General features: G+C 39.0%; 2 protein-coding genes across 10 annotated transcripts in view; one reads left to right on the forward strand and one right to left on the reverse strand.

The window, feature by feature from the left end:
- The window catches only part of wdr17 (WD repeat domain 17), a 42,935-nt gene extending 32,623 nt beyond the window's left edge, over positions 1 to 10,312 (reverse strand). For 7 of the 9 annotated variants that reach the window (XR_003928400.1, XM_030054562.1, XM_030054553.1 and 4 more), the window contains exons 1-2: positions 10,224 to 10,312; positions 918 to 1,046 (exon numbers count right to left, since the gene is read on the reverse strand). Coding sequence is in view for 8 of the 9 variants with exons in the window: in XM_030054562.1 (XP_029910422.1) it covers positions 918 to 1,040 (123 nt within the window). In the remaining variant the exon portion in view is untranslated. Of the gene's footprint in view, positions 1 to 917; positions 1,047 to 9,797; positions 9,902 to 9,949; positions 10,198 to 10,223 lie in introns of those variants that run through there. The other 2 variants (XM_030054521.1, XM_030054516.1) reach the window with 2 other exon arrangements.
- Positions 10,313 to 19,305: 8,993 nt separating this feature from the next.
- Positions 19,306 to 22,354, forward strand: hmgb2a (high mobility group box 2a). The gene is made up of 5 exons (XM_030057908.1): positions 19,306 to 19,453; positions 20,320 to 20,479; positions 20,856 to 21,004; positions 21,091 to 21,265; positions 21,554 to 22,354. Exons 2-5 carry the CDS (start codon positions 20,333 to 20,335, stop codon positions 21,731 to 21,733), a joined length of 651 nt encoding a protein of 216 aa, XP_029913768.1. The 5' UTR covers positions 19,306 to 19,453; positions 20,320 to 20,332; the 3' UTR covers positions 21,734 to 22,354.
- The last annotated feature ends 271 nt before the right edge of the window (positions 22,355 to 22,625 follow it).

A 22,625-nucleotide genomic window follows, 5' to 3' on the forward strand; every position in this document is an offset into this window, starting at 1 on the left:
ATCAGGGCTGGTAATAATAGTTGACCACTCATGCACATCTCATATTCCCTCTACTGAGCAAGGCAGAGACCATCCATCTTGTTTGCCGTTGAATTCGTGTTTCCAGTGACAACAGATGTAAGACTGTGTTTTATTCTCCTTGATTGTCGCCAGAATTATCCATCTCAGCAATCAGAGGGGGAAGCTTGATTGGAGGCTTGGTTGGGTTCAGTGATCAGCAAAATGATCTGTTAGTGCGCAGAGTTAGCAGATTCAATCTGTATACACTGATCTGGCACAAAGACCCTTGCCAGCCTTCAGCTTGCTCAAAATGTAGCTGCTAGAATTTGAACTGGCAGAAAGAAGCAAAAACACATTCCCTCAATTCTTGCATCTCTCCACTGGCTACGTGCAAGTTGTAGAATTTATTTTAAACTATTATTGATTACTTTCACTCCATTCTCTGGCCCTCTGGCCCAAAATCTTAGCTGAAGACAAGAGGTGATTGTGCCTTTGCAATTAGATCCCCCATGCTTTGGAATGACCTTCCTGAGCAGATCGAACTGTCCCAATCACTTTATCACTTTAAACCACTTCTGAAAACCTAATTGTAAAGGTTTATTTGTTTTTATTTCATTTTATTATTTTAATTTACAATTTTGTTGTTTCAACTCATCTGTTCTTTTACATTGATTTTGTCCCATGCCATTTTTATGTGCATTTTGATTTATTATTGATTTTTTTTATTTGCCTATAAAGCACTTTGTAAATACTGCTATCTAAATAAAGTTACTAATATTTTTATAGTTGGCATTTGGTAAGGTAAGTGTGTTGTGACCATCAGGTCACAACACACTTGGAAACACACCATGATCTTGGAAACACACACTTATCATTTGAAACATTCAGCACATACACACACACAGACAATACTTTACCTGATATATGTATATGGCCAGAGTAGCACAGTAGGCAAAGCGGTCACCACTAGCAGCACACACATCTTTATTCCATGGCTGACACCCTGCTGCCAGCAGCCCCACCTGCTTCACCTGGGACATCCTCACCTAGAGACATAAAACACACAGACACTCATTATCTTTGTATTCAGTAAGTTCATTATACAAATCCCAACATTAGTTTCTTTTGCACAGTATTCAGTGTTCACACACAGAAGGAAAATTAAGGCTGAGGCAAACAAACTGCCATGTTTTGTGTACAATTCAACAAACTGCCCTTTTATGAGGGGCAGGAAGGACTTCTGTTATGGTGTAAAATAATGCCTTCAGCAATGATACATTTTTTATTTTATTTTTTATCATTTTATTTTTATTTTATTTTATATCTCATTTTAATTATTACTCTGTTTTAAGTCTTTTTTTGTTTATTTGTTGTTCCCATACCATAACATCAATCACAAGTGTGTGAATCCATAGTAGCTGGACTACCATTCACTTGTAGTGCAAAGTCACAGAGTTCCAGAGTTGCAGAGTTCCAAAACCCAAAGGTTCATCAGAGTTTGAAAGAAAATGGGTGTCATGGCTTCTTTCTACAGGTATTGGCAGGTATTAAGCTCTTATAATGATCTAACATAAATATTATAGGGTATAGAGTTTAGAGGTATACAGTGAGTATGAAAGTTTATTTTTATATTTCTGTTGCCTTTTCTCTCTTTTTGCTGTTCTGTTTTGTTTAACTGAAAAGCAGACTTCATTGCATTAGATTGTTTAAAAATTCCTATATAAATAAATATAAATAAATAAAAATAAAGTTTTACTCATTGATTCAGCACAAAACTGATGCAATGACAATAGAGCAGAGCTGCAGAGGAGCTTTCATTTCAAGGGTAAGAGGTATTCCTCAGGCTTTAGTCAGTTAGTGATGGTATTGCTGTCTTAATGTCCTCTATGGTTGACATTTATAAGTTAGTGCAGGGGTCAAATCAATTTAAAGTGGTGAGATTAAAATGGTAAGTTAAAATAATCACTTAGCAAATAATCACCAGAATATTAGTTTAAAATAAATAAATAAATAAATAAAATAAATAAATACATTAAAAAAAACACTGTAAAAAAAAAAAAAAACTTAGCATAAAAAAATATCAGAAATTTAGCAGAACACTGGTCAAAAAATACAGGAAAATTGGCATGAATAATAGAATGAATATATCAACTCTATTTTTATATATATATATATATATATATATATATATATATATATATATATAATGTGAGATATAGGATTCTAGATCATTTTTCAAAAAAAGTCAAATTAAACTATTTCTCATTTTCCTGAGTACTCCCTGGAAGACTCTTAACCCTTTATCGGGCAAGTGACTATTTTTGGTAATTTCAGAAATTTTACATATCACGCCCATCCCCTGTCTCAGTTAGTTCAATAATCATTTGGTCTTCACCCAGCCAATCAGCAAAGATCGCTCTACATCCCAGGTCACATGATTGTGGCCTTTGACCAATCTCAATGGCTTTGATTTTCTATAGGAAAATGAAAATTTTAGAAAAATTTTATAAAAGTAATAAAGTCCTGTCATGTTCACTAATAGCAGTCTAGGGTTGTTTTTTTTGAATTTCAAAGTATTTCAATGAGTGCCCTATAAAGGGTTAAAAACCATCGGGTTAGCACACTGACATCTGAATTGATTATATGTATGAAGGCTCACCCTATACAGCACAAATGACTGTTACAGCACATCTTGTGGATGGGTAAAGGAAGGCTAAAAAAATGTATACTTTAACTCATTTGAGTCTGTTTTATAGTGTGTATTGCTGCCTGATATGACAACTCTTTATTACACTCCTGTTTTTAGGATATCAAAGTATTAAGGAAAATTGGTCAATCAACTATTATAACGAATAATGACTCTTACTATAACTCTATAACAGTGGCTTATGGCTTTCATAAACCCAACAATAAACCTGCATAGTCATAGGCAATCATTTATAAGAAAATAATTTTAGAATTGACATATCCGGTTCCTAATCCACACTCAAACCAATAAATGAAATTCTGTACATGTATATTTAAGTTCATGAATCCCTCCACCATCCTTCAAAAGCATATGGATGCTGAGTACGATTTAACATCAAAAACTCAAAATGCCCTCCCCAAAATGAACATAAATAAACTTGTAGCACAGCACTGAATGTATTTGTTGATCTTTAAGCAGGGCCCTCTCTCTATTTCTCCACTCCAGTGGAGAATGAAACAAAAGTGTGTGTGACCAAACACACACTCATACAATGTAGATGTACTACTACACTGCCAACATCACACTACAGCACTAACACATGTCCTTGTCCTGATCAAGCCAGCAGGTTAAAAGGTCACATGGAGCTCGTAAGGGACTGTGTCGGCTTGCAGGCCACGTAAAAACATGACAACCATTGTGAGCTTTTCACACAGCAGCAGCAGTGGGTGTGTGCTTGTGGGAGAAAGATAATGGTTGACAACAATAATGAAAAAGATGTGACCCAAGAAGATAAGCACACACACTGGCACACACACACACACACACACACACACTACACCAGAAGAGAGAGGCCACTGAGAGGCTTCTGTTACCATGGAAATAGAGACAAGGAGGGTGAGTCAGAGATGGATGGATGAATGGATGGATGACAGGTGGATGATGGATAGATGGGTGGTACAAGTGAAAGACTGAACAGAGAAAGTGATGAGACAGACCTTCCTCCTTCACCTCCAGTGAGGTGATACTGAGACACACACTGCATGTATTTCCATACTGGCTACTGTTAAAAGTCTGGTTAAGGTGTTTTTCACCTTGAGGGGATAATTCACCCCTTTTGAAAACTGTGATATTATATATGAGAGCTGGATACTGGCTGGAAGCTCCGAATGCTAAATGCTACCTCCTGTCATTTCCCCCCAGCCAACTGTAGGCCAACTGGCTGACAAATTAATCTGGGTGCAATGGCCAGTTTACATCACTTCCACTGATGTCCTCACAGTGAACTTGATTAATGCATTTGAAAAATCCAGCGCAGACAGAATATCAGCCAGGTTCTTTGTAAATCAGTTACTCATGCAGCCTTTCCTTCCAATTAATCTACTGCCACTGACCTTCAATACCCTTGACTCTTTTGACTGAACTCTTGACCCTTGGCTCAGCAATTGTAGCTAACTGTTAATACATGGGAAACATCAAAAATACTGAGCGGCAAAAAGTAAATACTGAGTGCCACCATGTTTGTTATTGACATCAAAACCCATAATGCTGTCACACAGTATTATGGGTGGCAATCGGATGTGACTGTGTGAAAGGAGGGGTTGCACAAAAAATAAAGAGCAGTCAGCAGTTTCAATGAATATGCCTAAACTTGCAGTGAGTGGTACTTGAATACATCAATTTCAAGTCAGTAGCCAATCCAGTGGGTTGCTTGGTTAAATGCATGAGTTACTAAATTGGTAGAATGAAAAGTTGGCTTTTCATTTCGTGCAGTCGGCCTCTCAGTACCCAGCACCGGCTTATTGTTGACAAGATCAGTATGGCTGGCCTTTTGCAATGATATAGGCAGCTTCTTCCACCTTCTCAGTGGTCTTAAAACTAGCTTCATCTTTTCCAATCAAATCAGTTTACGGTAATCACAACTTAACTTAAGCAGTTTATTTGAGATAAAGACAATATTGTTGCTACAACATTGTAACTGCTGTGTAATTAAGCAATGGAACACATGTTCCATAGACCATGTGTTATAGTAAATAATGTGTTATAGTAAATAATATCACAGCTTATTTACTATAACACACAAGCCTTGAATGTTTCATTGCTTTTATGCAACAGTTATAATTTTGTTGCAACAACATTGTTTTTAATCTCAAATAAAAAGGTGAAATTAAGTTGAGATTATTGTTTTTAATGCTCTGCCAAAAAGTACATCTCCCCAAAGTAAAACTTGTCTAGCAACAGGTATAGACTGTTTACAGCCAACATGTAATATTTCATCTGTTACAATGTTACTTTCTGGCGAATTGCCATTTTGTAGCTCTTTTCTTCTCCAGTTTGTTCAAATCATCTTCTGTGATGCTACGTGACAAAGCATCAATTAATCATAAATCTAAAATAGGCAAACAATAATGTTTGCCTTATTTTTGTTTTATTCCCGAGACTCAAAATGTAAACAAAAAGTCATATTTAGAAACAAATCCACTGTTAGCCACACAGAGAATGTTGTTTCAGTTAGCTGTTGTAGAATTATCTGTAGGTGAGAGACAATCAGCTGATAGTTGGACAGCTGTTGTAGCAGAATAATGCAGATGAAGTGACATGGCTCCAACGATGTTAAAGTAATAACACACTGCTCTTAACCAATCACATTGCTTAAACAGAGACATCTGTTGTACAATAAGGAATATGTTATAGCGTGACATGAATAATATAGACAGTACAGTACAAAGTCAGCACCTGCTGTCAAGATTTATTCAAAATGTAAATAATTTTTTTCAATATAGTAATACTGAAAACTTAATACCTTAGTATTCCAATTAGTATTGGAAACATTACTGATTTCTTTCAGGATTATGTAGGCTACTCTGTATTAATGAACTAAATACTTTTTCCGAGTATTCTACCCAACCCTGATTGTATGATAGTAATTAGTTATTTATTGAACTGAATGTAACATAGGAAAATTTGAGTATACTATGCGTCCTTAAAATCAAAATTGTTTATAGTGTAACCTAAGACTTATAGCAGTGCTTATAATGTTTTTTTTTTTTTTTTTTTTTTTTTCCAGATATTTAATTTTTGGTCATTTGTGCCTTATTTGATAGTGACAGTAGAGAAAGACAGTAAAAGCAGAGGAGAGAGGGGGATTAGGCCAGAATCGGTCTGCTGGGCCGCTGTAGCCAGGACTCAGCCTTGACAGGTGGTACCCGCTCTGTCAGATGAGTCACCAGGGCACCACTACAATTCTATTTCTAAAACAGCTAAAAGACTGATTTTCCAAAGAGTGTGTCCACGCGTGTGTCACGCAATCCAGCAAACTGTAACCTCTAAAACAATGGCTAGTGTGTCAGCCGTCCACTACACCCAACAACTGTCAACTGTTTCTCTTAGAACTTAGAGGACTTTATTGTCACTGTACATTGTACAACGAAATTCTGTAAATTTCTCTCCAACTGTGTCCCTCTGGCTGTCTGTCTGTCTTGTAATTCCTCTGATTAACCCATCAACACCCTCTTGGCAAGGCCCTGCGGCTACAACAAAGAGAAAGCAAGAAATGTGTCTCATTCACACAAGGAATGTGGAGGCAAACTTTCAGCATAGCCAGAAATGACACAGCAATAAAACACTTGGCTTTAAAAAGCAAATTCACACACATCTACAGAATGCCATTATGAGCTTCTGATCAAGTTTGTAAGAAAATGAGCAATATTTCTTGTTGGGAGTAGTTTCTATTAGAAAAATGTGTGTCAACATCGTGCCAGTTTTTGGAAAGAGCAAAACTGCATCTTGGAGATGTTGGCAAAGACGTACACGATGGGTTCTGTCATCTGCATGGTTAGGGTTAGGGTTAGGGTTAGGGTTAGCAAATATGTTAGGTGTGCAAATATGCTGGCGCCTGATGAAGTAGCTGACCCTGATTGGCACTTTATGTTTTCAAGGAAGCAACAAAGTGGTGAGAATTTCCATGACAACAAACTAATCCAGTCACCTATGTGACATGTTATACAGTGCAGCATACCACGTCGGGGTAGAGCTATGCAACAACAAAAATAATACCCTGCCACACTTTTGCATAAATAATACCCTGCAACAGGTTTTCTGTTGAATATTCAGCTGGTAAGAGTTTTGAGCAACTAGGCATAAGTGACGCTTAATAGGGCACAGTGGCATGTGTATCATCACGCACTGAGAATAACACTTCAACATGGCAATGCAACACACCTCCCACACACAAACAGCACTTCAGTTAAGTTGCTGTGCTAAATATCACTGTTGCTAAATGGCAATGGTACACCTAAGTTCACATAAAAATGTTCATGTCATTCAATCTGACAACTTTATTTCTTTTTATTGTTAATGTTTTGTTTTTGTTTTGTTTTGTTTTGTTTTGTTTTGTTTTTTTTTGGGGGGGGGGGGGGGGGGGGGGGTTGTTCCACTTTTACGGTAGTTTTCTTATAATTAACTTTTAGTATATTTTTTGTCTTTTTTTGTATAATATTCTAATAGCTGTTTTGTTTTGTTTTACTAACGTTTTGGTAATCTCCTGGTTGTTTTCTGATCATTTTCCTTTAACTTTTTGCAAATTTCTTGCTAATTTTCAGATCATTTCTTGCTATTCACTAATTACCTTTTTTTCTGATGTTTTTGAAAGAAATCAAATGAATTTGCTCAGGATAACGCTCCATTCAGATGCCTTTTACAAGCATTTAAACACAAGAGTTCACTCATCATCACTCATCACTCATCATCATCACTAATCTGATAATTTAATAGTTTTTATTTAATTTTAAATAATTCTTAGTAATTATGGATATGCTTTTGTTGTAGGCCTATTTTATTTTTTTAATTTGCTCATCAGATTTCCTTCGGGATGAATAAAGTATCTATCTATCTATCTATCTATCTATCTCTATCTATCCATCATTTTCCCATGTTCTGAAAGAATTCAAGTGAATTTGCTTAGGTTTCAGAGGGTTAAACACAACACTTGTATCAGACCAGACATCTGATCCCAAACCATGATAATATTCAGTTATGAGTGCATCAGCAATATGGCCACTAAACAAAACCAACACCCACATATGTAAACACCAGGAGGAGGAGGATGACAGTAAAAAAACAATAATCTGGTTTCTTTCACCCAATACAAAATAGATCACACTGCTCTCTTTGGGCAAAAATGAATCGTAGGCAAATCGTTCATTTTTGCCCAAAGAGAACGATGACCTGGATAAATGAGAATATCCATAGACATCACACTGCTGTTTTCAAAGCTGACTTTTGTGTGGCTTGATGGATTACTGCACAATAGGTGTTGTGGTGAAGGGCTGACTTGAAAAAAGTCTTCGACTCCAACAAGGTTCGGATGGCCAGAAAAGCGCATTCTATCTGTCTACTAGTTCAAGTTCAAGAGTTCAAGATTTTTATTAGTCACATGCATGAATGTACGGGTACAGCAGCAGTGAAATGCAATTGCAACAACTTCAGCACTGTGCAAGTAAAAATAGATAAGAATAAAATGGATAAAAAATGAAATAAAAATAAAATAGAAAGTATATTTAACACTCCTATATACAATATACAACCTATGTATAATATACAACAATATGCAGGTGTCCATGGGAGACATTTAGTTTCTTTCTTCACAAAAATGTGAGATGTACATTTCGCTAGACAAACACACAGCATGTTAACCCACACACCAACACAGGATTAAGAGGATAGAGAGAGATGTGTAGAGAGGATTGAATTAATCTCTGCTGTGATTGGCCAAAACTGCTGCTTACACTACTGGTTGAACAGTTACTGTGAGGCTCTGACTTAACATTTGCCTATATCTGAATGATCATGCTGTCCACTAATTGTAACGACTTCAAATACATTTTGTTAAACCCTTATGTGGGAGAAACTGAGTAGATGGGGTCTCTCACACTGACATACAAAGGTTCCAAATCCTTGAGCCCAAACCCTGGTGTGCTCTGGTCTGCCAACACAAACAACGTTGGTGTTGGCCAGGAATACATGAATTTGTAGCTTCACTCCACTTTGCTTAGAGACTTTTGTGATAAACTACAAGAGCATCATTGTTATCTACATAAAGCATGTGTTACACCAATGCTTATAATGTTATAAGCATTAATGTACTAACTTGCAGTTAGTAGTGCACTACTATCCTTCCCATTACATTTCTAATTTCAGTGAATTGTGACATCACTGGGATTCATTTCATGACAGAGGAGGCTGACGTTTCCAGTTTCCAAACCTGTAATAACTAAACTGAAAACTCAGTACACAGCTGGCCTCCAGTCATAAATTTGGGCATCAGCTATGGCACTCCACCTGAAAAGGATGGACATCTATAAGTATGAATGGAGTGTTTGCCAATTATTGACTACGGCTTTTAAAAAAAATGTAGCAGGTGTAGTAGTATTAGAACATTAGCTGTAATATGTAATTATCTTCATGCTGAACATATAGCCTGAGCAAATATGCAAGATACTGTAAATTTAGTTTTGTCAATTCCAGGTTTATGTAAAAACGTTATCCCTGTGGCACTGAACCTTCCTAGCATTTTTACTGTATCTGGTGATTCAGACCAACAACAAACCTGAATCACGTGCAGCCCCGAGCACTCTCACCTGAAACAGGCTTATGACACTCATTTTGGCTCTTGGAATATTAATAACAGACGTTTAATATCAGTAAAGTGGAAGAGAAGTGAGGCAGCAGTGAAAGTATTGGTGGTTAATGAACAGTGTGAGCTGTGAGCCTGGACGCCCGTCTGTGTGTCACTAAAAACAGAGAAACTGTCTTGGCTTGTGATTCACTTGTTCAAAGGAACCATGAACTGGAAGGAGAGACAGAGCCAGATTCGGAATGTGATGCCTCTATATGTCAGCTGTGGCTTTATCTTGGCAGACAAACGACCGGCGGCATCCAAACACACAATACTACAGAGGCATTTTACAACGGCACAGTCTGATCAATTAGTCAACTCAGACAAGGCACTAGCTAGCCGCTAGCTAATGAATTGCTCGCTCGCCTGACACAGCTCTCCTGCCAAGCTAGTTTGGAGCGGAGCTGCACATATTGATATCACAAAAAGACTCACAGCCTTTGTTGGTTAGTTCTGTGTAGACAGCACATCCGTTTCCTTGTTGACGCTAAGAAAAATTACGCCGCAACAAGCCGTGTTCAGTCCGAACGAATAGACTGTAGCTTTATCATCCTTGTCAGCAGCAACATGTTACGTGTTCAACTCACCGTCACTAACCCCAGACGTTTTAGCTGGTCAACCTTATTTCTCAAGCAGATTTTAGTGGCATTTGATCGCTAAAGCAGGCTTCATAAGCACAAAGGTGGAAAATACTCATTATTTTGACACTGAGGTGTCGCAAATATTCCACAAATGTTCCACCTGAAGACATCGTTGGTGTTAAGAGAGGAGTAATAACCACAGAATTACAACTAATTTACCACTGTCCTTGTTGCTTGTCGCTATGCGAGTGTTAAAATGAGCCTGTGTTTTCACGCTTACCGTGATTTACCGGCTGGCTCGTGCGAGACTCCTGTGAAACGGACAGCTCCCAGGTGCTGAAATGTGACCTGCTCATCAGCCCCCGTGTGCGCCACAGGCGACGGCGGCAGTGATTGGTTCATCAGCAGCACCATTTTTATTACTGATTGGCTATTCAGGGCGTCAATAAGACCTCTCATCTCATGCAGCTGGGGGTCGTGGGAGCGGGCACATTGATCAGTTTCCTGTTTCTCTCTCAAACTTTCACAAGCAAGCACCTCTTGCATGGTTGCAGAGCCTGCCCAAGCCTTTATGGGGCCCTCAGAAGAATTTGACTTGGGGACCCCTGTTGCCTTGGTGCCACCAGTACAACTCACAATTAACATACCTACTGAAACTACACACCCATTATCAGTTTTATTAGTTGTAGATGTGTTGCTCATATCACACCAATTTTTACCCTTCAATGATTTTTAAGGCAGCAAACTCACAAGTTTTGGCTACAATATTCAAAGTGATACAAAGTGGCATGCTGAACATGGTGTACAGAGAAGTCACAAAGTAAACCATAAGACAATGCATTTCTTGTAAACAAGTTAATCACTTTACTTGTTATTTGTTAAAAAAAAAAAAAAAGGGGTACCCTTAAAAAACATTTTCATTCAAATATCTTGAAGTCAGAGGTCAAGGGACCCCTTTGAAAATGCCCAATTTTTCTGTCTCCAAAATTTCCTTTGCCCCCTTGCAAAATTTCATATGATGAAACGAGATGTGAGCCCAGTACAGCGTCTGAAAATGTGTGAGTGTCTGCTGGGCCCGGAGATGGGCTGTTGAACTGTTTACACTCTTGGGGACCCTCGGGTGGCCACGGGGGCCCTAAGCAGGTACTTAGTTCTGCTTATGCATCAGGCAGGCCCCGCATGGTTTTAAACTATAAGTATAACCTTTCTGCAAACAGTGTTTTATATGGAACAAAAGAGATATTTGTTACAAGAGAAAAACTTTGTTTTTTGAAAATGGGAAATCATTGTGAGAAAAACACTCATTCTTCTATATCTGAGTGAAGAAACTGAATGGTTTGAATGATAAGAAAATGATTACTTGTGTATATCCTCCTCATATTCCTTACTAAATTTTATCTGCTTAAAAACTAAGCCCCCTGTTTTGCATTTTTAAAAAGGAATTAGTGATATACTCAAAAGGATTATCTATTACACACGATAGGAAAGCTGTGAAGACAATATCTGTGCTCCAAATTTAGCATTTAGCATAGGTGATTTATGTGTTATTATTTTTGATTTATTGTTCTTTCATTTATGAGGATCTTATCCCCTGGTGATGTCTGTGTATTTATTTTTCTCATTGCTGAATTATTGTGCATTTTCATTACAATAACTCGTGTTGTCTTGCATTTTGAAATTTGGTTGCTATAAGGTTGCTTATCAAAAAAAGTCTTTAAAAAAAGTCTTATCCAGATGAAGTTTGCTTGATCCAGATTTGCAGTTTTTAAGAAAACCTCTATCTCCCCATCTGCTGGACAAATATTATCACAACATGTTGTTAAGTCAAAACATCCTTAGCCCAAGAATACATTATACAAGGTGCACCAGCTACAGACAGTGAGGACAGTCTAAAGGAAGCAAAACCTCCCCAGCAGGACAACAGAAGCAGAAAAAAATGGAATCTATTGTAGCAAGCTGCTTCCTGCTCATGGTGTTGTCATACATTGAGAAGCTGTCCAGGGCTTGCATCAGGGGCAGTAACAACATCACCAGAAGACGCCTTGTGTCTGTTCATCACAGGCAACATAACTGATAAGGTCCTGATTTGAAGCAATTTGGTAGGTAGGAGAACACTGGCTGCTAAGGGAAAAAAGTGGAAGGATGTCACAAGAGAAGAGCTGACGGCTGTCATCAACTTCACTCTTTTAGTAGGGACTGAAAAAAGTTGGAATGTGTCCAGCTAGGAGCTGTTTTCAGATCCTCTTTTCAATCCAATGTACAAGGCTACCAGGGGCCTCACCAGATTTGCAGATACTTGGCTCCTCCTGAGGTTTGGTGACAAAAGGACACAAGACTATACTGCCTGCAACCTAACCAAATGGCAAGCTTCAGGTATGGAAAATGCTTACTGATTAATGGGTTGTTTTTATTTCAGTTTATTTCAATTTTATTTCAGTTTCATACACTATTTACAGTGTCTTTGTAATGATATTTCAAACTCCAAGGTATATGATGGGACCTGCTCCTTGCAAACTTCAGACAGCGATTTGTCTTCAGTGACTGCATTACCACTGATGAACAACTGGTGCTATTTTTGGGGAGATGCAAGTTCCTACAGTCCATGCCAAGCATGGCATTAAAATCTTCTGGGTATAACATGTGCAGGTTTGTCGTGCTTTAGATGGAATTATGTACTCAGGAAAACAGCCATGGGAGGAAAGGCATAAGAATCTTAAGAGAGCATTGTTCCAAAGCTGTGTCGCAGCCTCAGAAATTTTGGCCACAATGTAATCAAATTTTGGACAACATTGTCACCAGTGTCCCCCTTGCTGAGCACCTTCTGCAAAAGTATCTGATGACTGGCCACTCTACAACAAAATATTCCTTATGCTTTAAGGATTAGTGATGACAATTTGTTATGTTTTGTTGCCTTTTATTCATTTATCTGCACAAATACACAGATTATTAGAAATTCAAAATTCAGAGTCTCAGTGAGTGACAAAAAAAATGGTTTTACTCAATGTCTGTATTCATTATTCAAAGAACATTTCTCATTTACTGTTTAGATGGTCTGTCAGTTGTTGTTGTTTTTTTTCAATGTTCATTTCATGATATGTAAATATGAAACTATTTTAACATATATTCATTACGTATAGACTTTATTTCTTACTGCTTACATCACAATTTTTGGTTGTCCTCCATGTCCTCCATGTCAAATCCACAATGAATTCAGTCTTACAGTAGAATGAAGATGACCCTGATTTTTGGCATCAGAGCTATCCTCGTCACAGATCGGGGCAGACTTTGTAGTTTCAAATGAGAGGGCACACCCCCTTTTTTGCAAATGTTAAGGATGAGGCTGAGTAATATAAAACCTTTCAGGTTCAAGCAAAGAGGAGTGAGGAGTATAAAAAATATTATTGTTGTTGTAAATAAGGTCAGAGGGGAATGTTTGCTGGAAACTGAGGATTGTGTAAATTTGTAAATTATCTTCTTTATTTCTATTAATTCAACATTACACTCAAGAATTGCATTTAGTATCCACTCTATCCTAAAACGAAGGAAACATGGAAATCACTATAGTTTTTGTCACTATCAAGTGACATAAAATATGTGGTAGACTTTAATGTTTAACTGGTGTTTTAGTGGGTGCAGTACCAGCAGAATTGTAAGGACCAAGAATAAAGTCAGAGTGGGATGGTGCTGCTGTGGCCTATTATTCTTGTGTTTTGTGGGTGATATTCAGTGTAAAATTATAAGGGTTAAAAGACGTATTACCCAAGGCAAACGGGAGAAAAAGCCCTTTTTAAGCCAAAGCTCTCAACATAACCTGGTGAGGAACTGGTTCTGTTTGCTGCATACGTTAGCATGGTGATGAGGCCGGGTCAAAAGAGAGCCACTTTCATGACACAGTAAACTCTGGCTTTAGACTCAACACACCTTGATAACCTGTTAATGTCGCTTTGTAGTACAGCCCTCGGGTTAAGTAGCAGGGGGCAGAGAATGAGGCATTGACTGTATGGAGAAAGGGTTGGCCTGGGAGTGGGGTGCATGACTGGGGTCAACTGCGTAAATCTGAAAAGTACAAAAAAAAAAAAAAAACATGCAAAATGTATTCTCATGGATGGGGTACATACACAGCACACTGTATATTTTTTATTTTGCCTGAACACCAAGGTATTTTTATACTTATTCTTCTTTTAATTTCCAATAGGCATAGCATGTGAACTGCATTAAGGCTGATTTATGGTTCTGCATATGTGTAGCTTATGGAGGGTTTGCGTAGCAAATGTGTCCCTTGCGGGCTGTCTGCGACCGCCGGAGAGACTTGCCGCGTACCTCCCAAAAATTGTAACTACATGTTGGAACTACGCAGACCCTACACAGACCACAAGAGCTACTATTGGTCCGCCGAACTACATCTTTTCCAGCATTTTGCCCCTCCGGCTTCACTGCCTGCTGTAGTACCAGTTTTCACCTCAGTACTTCACACCATTTTTTGTATTGACCTGCATATTCCAATAGTTTTAACCTCACTACTTTGCACCTTTTGTTTGTATTGATTTGCGCATTTCAATTCTTTTGCACTATTTGTACTTAACGTGCGCATTTCAATTATTTTGCACCTTGTTTTGCACTATTTATTTCAGAAAAACAAGTACGTTTTGTAAAAACATAACTGTTTATTTACAATGCCACAAATAAGGTTTCTGAAAAGGCTTGTCAGTGTAGGTGCTTAGCGTACTAGAGTGATAGGACACAGAAGCATGAGAGGCACACACCCTCTGCGCAGCAACTGTGTGCACGCAGCATCCAGTGTCTGCAGAGCCATAAATCGGCTTTTACTGTCTGCTGGTTAAAAACAACAATGCGTTTGGTCTTTGCAAATGGAAATTATGTACTTGTTTCTTTGCATATAGAGTGGGGAGTTGAGATCCTGCCACAAGTGGTCGCTCAAGATGCAGGGTCATTAGCTGAGAGGTGGTTATTCAGCTTCCCAGACTGGTTCTTTTATTTCCCATGTCAGTGTGTTTTTAACATGATTGTACAAGATTTTGTCCCCACTCCTGACGGTTTTTTCGTTGGCCTGATGGAGCTTCCTGAGTTCTGGTGGAATCCTGGGATGGGGTGGGGTCCTTAAAGGTCTTCCAGGTTAGGTTAGGAAATAATACACTCGATATCTCACACCGACCCCATCTCCAATTTTGGTAGTACAAGCAGCTTTTGACATGAGTTTTCACGTGAAAAGGCACTGACCCATGTCCGTTACTGAGCTGCCAAAACCCTGAAGAACAACCCGCCTTGACAGAGGTTCAGAGTTAGGCGGTTGTTCAGTTATTAACAATTTATGGCTCCAACCTTAACCCTAACATACACACAGTCACACTCTCACGCTGTCATACACACACTCTCACACTCACGCACCACTCTATACATGCACCGGCTCCGACACATGCAGACACACACCGACACACCGACACATGAACGCCCTCATTCCCACTCACACATTAACACACACTCATACACAAACACACAAACACTCATACACACTGACGCATACACACAGACTTAGACACACACACACACTCTCCCCCACACACACAGAATTGGTTAGGGTTAGGATTAAGTTGAGGTTAAGGTTAGGGTTAGGGTTAGGGTGAGGTTAAAGTTAGGTGTGGTTCACCTCCATTTTTCTAGGTTTGGAATCCTATTTGCTGAGCTGTGTGTTGCCCCACGATGGCCGCCTGGCCAAACAGACCACCCAAAATGGCCGACAGGCCGAGAATCCAACATGGCTTCCAGGCTGAAAAAACAAACTGGCTTCCTGGCAGAAAAGACAAAAGGGCTCCCTGAGAGAGATAACCCAAGATGGCTCCCTGACTGAGGTTTAATCCTGACTGTTTTTGATTTTTTGTCTTTTTGTTCAGATGGATAATTTAGTTGTTGTTTGTTCCTATTTTTAGGTAACTGTGGAACATTTCATCAGTAGTGTCACCACAGGATCTTCAAGGGTTTTGGCCGTTTACACACTAGACCCTCTCCTCCATAGAGGCCAGCTAGGGTGATCAAGTCCCAGCTAATGTTCCAAATATTACTTATTTAGTTTGGTGATTTCTATTTCGGTTAGGGTTAGGGTTAGGGGGGTGTTAAGGATTCATTCTTTATTTGTTTAGCAATGAAAATTGCTGTTGTTTTTGTGGGGGCTGAGGTTGTCTTCTGGGAGTCTTCTTTCTTCAGGAGGTCTTCCTATCTTCAGTTCTTCTTGTCTTCAGTTCTTCAGGTGGTTGTCTCTCGCTTGCAGTGTCTTCAAGTTGGAGAAGACGCCAAAACACAGGAACATGTAACATAGTCACTGACTACGTTTACATGCACACCGTATTCCGGTTCGGGTCAATATTCCGGTTAAGGTAACTGCACTGCGGCAACTGGAATATTCTGTTTACATGTTACTTGGCATGTTCCCGTGTTTCAGCGTATTCCACTCTCTTACGTAATGCGACACTCAGCCTGTGGGAGGCAGCAGCACACGTGTAGGCATCAGGTCTGCCGGAAATACAAAAGAAGTCTTCTTGTTCTTCTTCCGTTGCTATTTCTCATGTTTTCTCCCATCGATATACTCCATGATATTTAAGTCTTTGATCAGCTGAAGGCAGACTGCAGTCTCAGGGCTCTTGCTGCTTTTCGCCATGCTGTAGTGTGTGCCATGTCGTTTTCCCCACTTGCAGTAACCATAGCAACAAAGACGCCCAGAATTCCTTGCGAATCGAGCATGCACAGCCGTGACTGAATATTCCGTAGAGATGAGATTAATGGCTCTTTGAAAGGAGCCGGATCTTGAGGATCCGTTCTTTTCAAAGAGCCGTTCAAAAGACTGGCTCATTTTTATATTTATTTATTTTTAACCCATTAAGACCTAAATATTCCACATGAGATTAACAGGGTGGTATCAGACTGTACTGGATGCTAAGAAGGTGTAGGTTAATATTTCGATCAGAATCATTCAAACTTAGACATCCTATATATATTCTATTGGTGGGATATCTGAGTTTGAATTATCGTGAAATAATGATAATTTCATTTGTCAGTGGTCTGTGTGGACATTTGTAAACATTCCACATAAACCTTGAGTCAATGTTATCCATGCAATACCTAAAAAAGCTAAGCAGGGTATAATGAATTACCATGTAAATAGCTTTTACTTTTAGTGCAAAATAGAACAAGAACAAACCTTGCAATGTAGTGCAAATTTTAGTCTTTCTTTAGAAATTCACGATAATGTGTATCAAATGAGAAAACAAGATTATAAAAATATGTAACACTATCCAATACTTTTATAAAACTAAAAAACTAAAAAAAAAATAAAAAAATAAAATAAAACTAAACAAGATTTCAACTTCAAATATTAGAATAGAAAAATATCAGTGCAAATTTTAAGAACATTTTGGATTGAAAACTCACAGTAATAATACTAATGTTGTACACCTGAGCTGCTTTGACCAAAACAGGAGATCAGCTCCTTGACTTAGATTACTTTCTGTAAACAATAAAATAAAGTGTAAATAAAAAAAAATGGCAGCTCTGAAATAATACTGCAGTCCCATTACATGCTTTATGACTTCTTCTACAGAGTGAATTAAAGCAAAAAACAAAGAAATTGGGAACTGGCTCGTTCATTTCAAAGAGCCGGTTCACTTGTTCACTTCAAAGAGCCGTTCAAAAGAATCGACTCATTTGCGAACGACCCATGACTAATATTCCGGTTCTGGGCATTTTCCAGGCATATACTAGGGGTCTTATTCGGAATTCTCTCCAACCGGAATATGACCTTAATCAGGTTCGGTGCATGTTTACATGACATGTGTGCAACCGGAATATTGTGAATATTCCGAATAAACCGGAATATGGTGTGCATGTAAACATACTCATTGATCCCCCTGCACAAGTAAGCTAACAAGCAGCTAGTGAGTGTTTGCTAATGAGTGTGAACTGAAGCCAGAGGGGGGAAGGACAGCACAATTTGCATTCTGGTTATGCAGGGGTTGAATGAGAGAAGGAGACTGTGGCTCTGTTCCCACCTAGTATTAAAATGCATTTTTGGTGTTCTGAACACAAATGGCCAGCTGTCATACCGTCTGTACACACCTGGCATTAACATGTGTTTTTTCCTCACCACTGTCGCCCCCATACTTGCTCTTTGGGGAGATTTTGGTCCATGGGTTTGGTCAATATCTGTTAGGTTTCTGTAAAGTGCCTTGAGATAACTTTTGTTATGATCTGATGTGATACAAATAAAATTGAATTTAATTGAATCTCTCTTTCCTGCTCTATATTCAAAGGAGAAAGGGAGGGAGGGAGGGAGGGAGGGAGAGAGAGAGAGAGAGAGAGAGAGAGAGAGAGAGACTTTGCTGGTTCTTCTTCCATGAAAAAGTATGATAAAATGGCTTTTAACAGCAGCAGGTATTTAACAAAAGGATACATCCTTGCGCGCTCCAGCCTCATTTTAATGCAGTTGTCAATCACAAGACGTATTTCACATCTGTTACAGGTTCGAGCTGATCATGTTCAGGCTCACATTATTTAATTATTCCAGCGGGTCTGATAGGGGTTTCCACTTAGGTGGATAACTGAACCTGTAATATTTCTGTGGCATTCCTGTAGTAACTGCAACGCACAATGCAGCTTAGTAAGTTGGTGAAAGTAGTGAAGTATGGTGCCTGCGCGGCAGGAAGAGGTTGTGCTTGAGGACCTCAGTGATTTTGAAGGTTCGGCTGAGACTTAAAAAATGTAATGTAGACAAATGGTTTCTGATTTTTGCAAATGTTTTGTTTAACCTATATTTAGGCTGTCTATGCCTTATTTAATACCTTTCAATTGGGATAATGTCAAACACATGACTGTATTCCTACATTGTTTCTAAGAGGATTGATTTTTTTTTTTTTTTATAAAAAACTCGTTTATTTTCAAATGAGACGTTACTCCTTGCAAACTCCATTTTAATTTTCAGAGCTGTGCTCAGTTCATTTCTGCAGTGTGTTTACTCTCTTAAAAGTTCTCAATAGCAGACTTCAGTACAAGCTCAGTCGCAGCAAGTAAGTTTTAAACCGTTTATAATCGTGGCAAAAGACAACTGTTTACAGATAAAGCAATTTAGTGGTATGAAAGGTTCTTTGTTTGGCTTCCACATTTAGAAGAAGATTTGTTTTCGTCTCCTTTGCTCTGACAAAGGACTTTTCGCGCCGTCTCTTTGAACCACCCACCGACACGACCCCGTGCCCCCCATTTAGCCAATCACTTTGCAGATAGCACATACAACCCTGATGTTACGACCGCACGCCACTTATCCAATCCCATCCGCGTATCTTTCCCGTGCCCCACGTTCAAATTTAAATCCTCAGAGCTGACCAATACGCTGCTGAGGGGGAGGAGCTGCGGACAGCCTCGTCAAGCTAGTTTGGTACGCAGGCGGTGACAAAACAGTGAGTTTTCTGTTTTCCACTCACTTGTTGTAAGCGGTGCTGCTGGTAATAGGTAAGTCACAGCCATTTTTTACTTTTTAAAAAAGTAAAATATTACTTTTGCCTTTCCTTTCGACTGGCCTTTATATTCCTTGGTTACTGCTCTTCGCGTTGGTTGTTTTAACTTCGACGTCGACCTAGTTTGCCTTTACTAGCAAACACTAGTTTAACTTATGTGTCTGTCGGTGTTTTCAACTTTAAAACATTTTTTCCCGTTTCACGTTGGCTGGTGGCCGGTAAAGATTACGGTCTAACCTCTAACGTTGCTAATTTTAGGCTGCATACATCTTTGCTGCGTTTTTTACACGACAGAATGAGCTAGCTAATAGTTGGCTGCTGTTGTTTGTGGGTTGACTATTTAATGCGCACCATGCAATCCAACGCCATTTGGTCGGCTAGCCTAGCCGGATACCAAACGCTGCCCCCAACTCTGTAAATTAGTTTGAACAACTTGCTGCTTGAAAATACTGAATTTTATCGTCGTACGGGAACTTCGCGTCGTTACTGTTCGTTCCTATTAACAGAGACTTTGTTAGAAAGTCTTGGCGCTGACTTTAGTTTAGGCGGGAAGAGACAAAATGGAGTCCTCTTCTTGTCCCAGTGAAACAGAAATCCGATTAGAGCCTTAAAACGCCCTTGTCTGGTAGCCCGTCTAATGCCGCTGAAGTTTGTCTGTGTATATGTGCTGTGTAAATACTTGCTTGGGCCTGGCTCGTTTGTGGAGCTGTTTTCCCTCCACAATTTAAATAATTTTGATGCGAAGCACAAGCCCGACGTTCTGTCGCATGGGGCTGCTAACTCGCATGCTGTTTTGCCATTAACAAGATAAAATTGATTGTTACTCATGAGTTTTTTTTTTTTTTTTTTCATCCATTCCAGATACATTGCAGCCATGGTAAAGGATCCAAACAAGCCCAGAGGAAAGACTTCCTCTTATGCTTACTTTGTTCAGACATGCCGTGAAGAACACAAAAAGAAGCACCCAGGGACTTCTGTGAACTTTGCAGAGTTCTCCAAGAAATGCTCTGAAAAATGGAAGGTCAGTTGGCTGCCACTGAAATTGCTTTTGTAATGGCGGGGGGTTAGGGGAAGTTGGCTCTGCTGACACTTAAGGAACATTAGGTAAGCAGAGTGAGTACACAACAGAAGTTGCTCATGCATGGGTAGGCTGCAGCTCATTAGTGGTTAGAGCTTAACTGCAAATTAAGATTTCTCTGATTACCGAGGCTTGTAGTTCATGTAAAAGTACTTGTAATAATTTGTAACTTGTAATAATTGTTAAATATCATTTGATCAATTTTAGCAATACCATTTGCCTTGTTCTGCTTATTGTGTCTGTAGCTTCTGCAACAACACATTCCTGGCTTCCAGGAATGTACTGTACAAGTACTGATTTCCAAGTGTTGTTTTTGCAGTCAATGGGACCCAAAGAGAAGGAGAAGTTTGAAGTCATGGCCAAACAAGACAAGAAGCGCTATGACGAAGAGATGAGATCATATGTCCCTCCTAAGGGTGCCAGGCGGCAGAAGAAGAAAAAGGACCCCAATGCCCCCAAGAGGCCACCGTGAGTTTTGCAACTTGGTGACACTATTTCCCTCAGCTTGGCCTATTGGTGGTTTCTGGTGTTAACTCCCCCTCTCCCCACTTTAGGTCTGCTTTCTTTGTTTTCTGCTCTGACCATCGCCAGAAGATTAAGAGTGAGAACCCAGGTATTTCCATTGGAGACATCGCTAAGAAGCTGGGTGACCTGTGGGCAAAACAAAGCTCTAAAGACAAGGCTCCCTATGAGGCTAAGGCTGGCAAGCTCAAGGAGAAATATGAGAAGGTGTGCACTATATTATACTGAAAATCTTTAACTTCACTTTTCCATTTGAAGAACTGACTAAGACTTAGTGTTCCAGTTTATTCTGTATGCATACTAATTGATTCTGCTGTGTTGGTCTGGCTATAGTTAATGCATGTCTTATTAAATATTTAGCCTCTTTGACACATGGTGCTAGTTTTAACTGAAGGTAGAATAGCAAGACACTTGCAAACATAAATAGAAGCCATGAAACTCACCCCCTCCCCCCTTCAGTTTTTTCATTTGTTCACGTTATTGTGTCTTGTGTAGGACATGGCTGCCTACCGGGCTAAAGGTGGTTCAGCAAAAAGTGATGGAAAGAAGAGTGGGCCAGGTCGGCCTGCAGGGAAGAAGGCAGCACCAGCTGAGGAAGATGACGATGATGACGATGAGGAAGATGATGATGAAGAGGAAGAAGATGATGATGACGATGAAGATGATGATGAGTAGAGAAGGAGATCTAGTGCTTTGATATACAAAATAAGGATGTGAAACCTGCAATGCAATCCTTCTACCTACTCATGTTTGTATTGACATGGATGGTTCTTTGTGTAGGCTGCTGTCTTTTTTTTTTGTTTGTTTGTTGTGTTTTTTTTTTTCTTTTTAGAATACCAAACTGGTTTTCCTTACATTCAGGGATTTTTTTTTTCTTTTTCATCCTCCCTCCCTTCCAGGTATTGTTCCCACAATTCAGGTGATCATTGACTGCATTTCCACATACACAAAAGTATGTTATGGGTCACATCTTGACCTTCATTTAAAATGTACCTGTTTTGATGACTGAGGTTCAGATAAGTTAGAAACAATTTTGTGTGAAGAGTTTGAAACTGTTCGGACAGCAGCAGACTGTAAAGTTTTAAATTTTTATTTGAAGCACTGCTTATGTTTCTGTTAGTGGTGGTGCTTATTTCTCGTCATTGTCTACACTGCCGTTTTACTACCATGAATGGTCTAGAGTTAAATAAAAATTTCAGTCATTTTAATGTGGAGCTTTAAAAACTTTCCATGTAGAATGAATTGCCATGTTTTGTTTTGGGTTTTTTTGTATTAAAATTTTGTATATTATGGTTAGACTGGTGCAGGGTGTCATTATTTATCATACAGCTAAAACCCCACTGTTTTGTCTGAAAGTAGAACTAGCAAATGGAGAATTGTAATTCTTGCTGTCCACACTGGACAATTTCATTTTGATGATCCTGTTGAGCTCTTGAGAAAGCAGGACTGATGGTATCAAGGATTATAGAATTAAGCAAGCAACCCACAGCAGGCTGTTTTTATGCTGTCTTATCTAACTGCCTATTGTTAACAAAGGCATGTTCATCATACATAGCATGTATTCTAA

This window comes from Myripristis murdjan, chromosome 1, assembly GCF_902150065.1.
Source record: "Myripristis murdjan chromosome 1, fMyrMur1.1, whole genome shotgun sequence".
Lineage (NCBI taxonomy): Eukaryota > Metazoa > Chordata > Actinopteri > Holocentriformes > Holocentridae > Myripristis > Myripristis murdjan.

Excerpts from the sequence above, each read along its gene's own strand:
- hmgb2a (XM_030057908.1), top strand. The coding sequence starts at position 20,333 with ATGGTAAAGGATCCAAACAAGCCCAGAGGAAAGACTTCCTCTTATGCT. Across the intron at positions 20,480-20,855 it reads AATGCTCTGAAAAATGGAAG|TCAATGGGACCCAAAGAGAA; the intron begins GTCAGTTGGCTG and ends TTGTTTTTGCAG. Across the intron at positions 21,266-21,553 it reads TCAAGGAGAAATATGAGAAG|GACATGGCTGCCTACCGGGC; the intron begins GTGTGCACTATA and ends TGTCTTGTGTAG.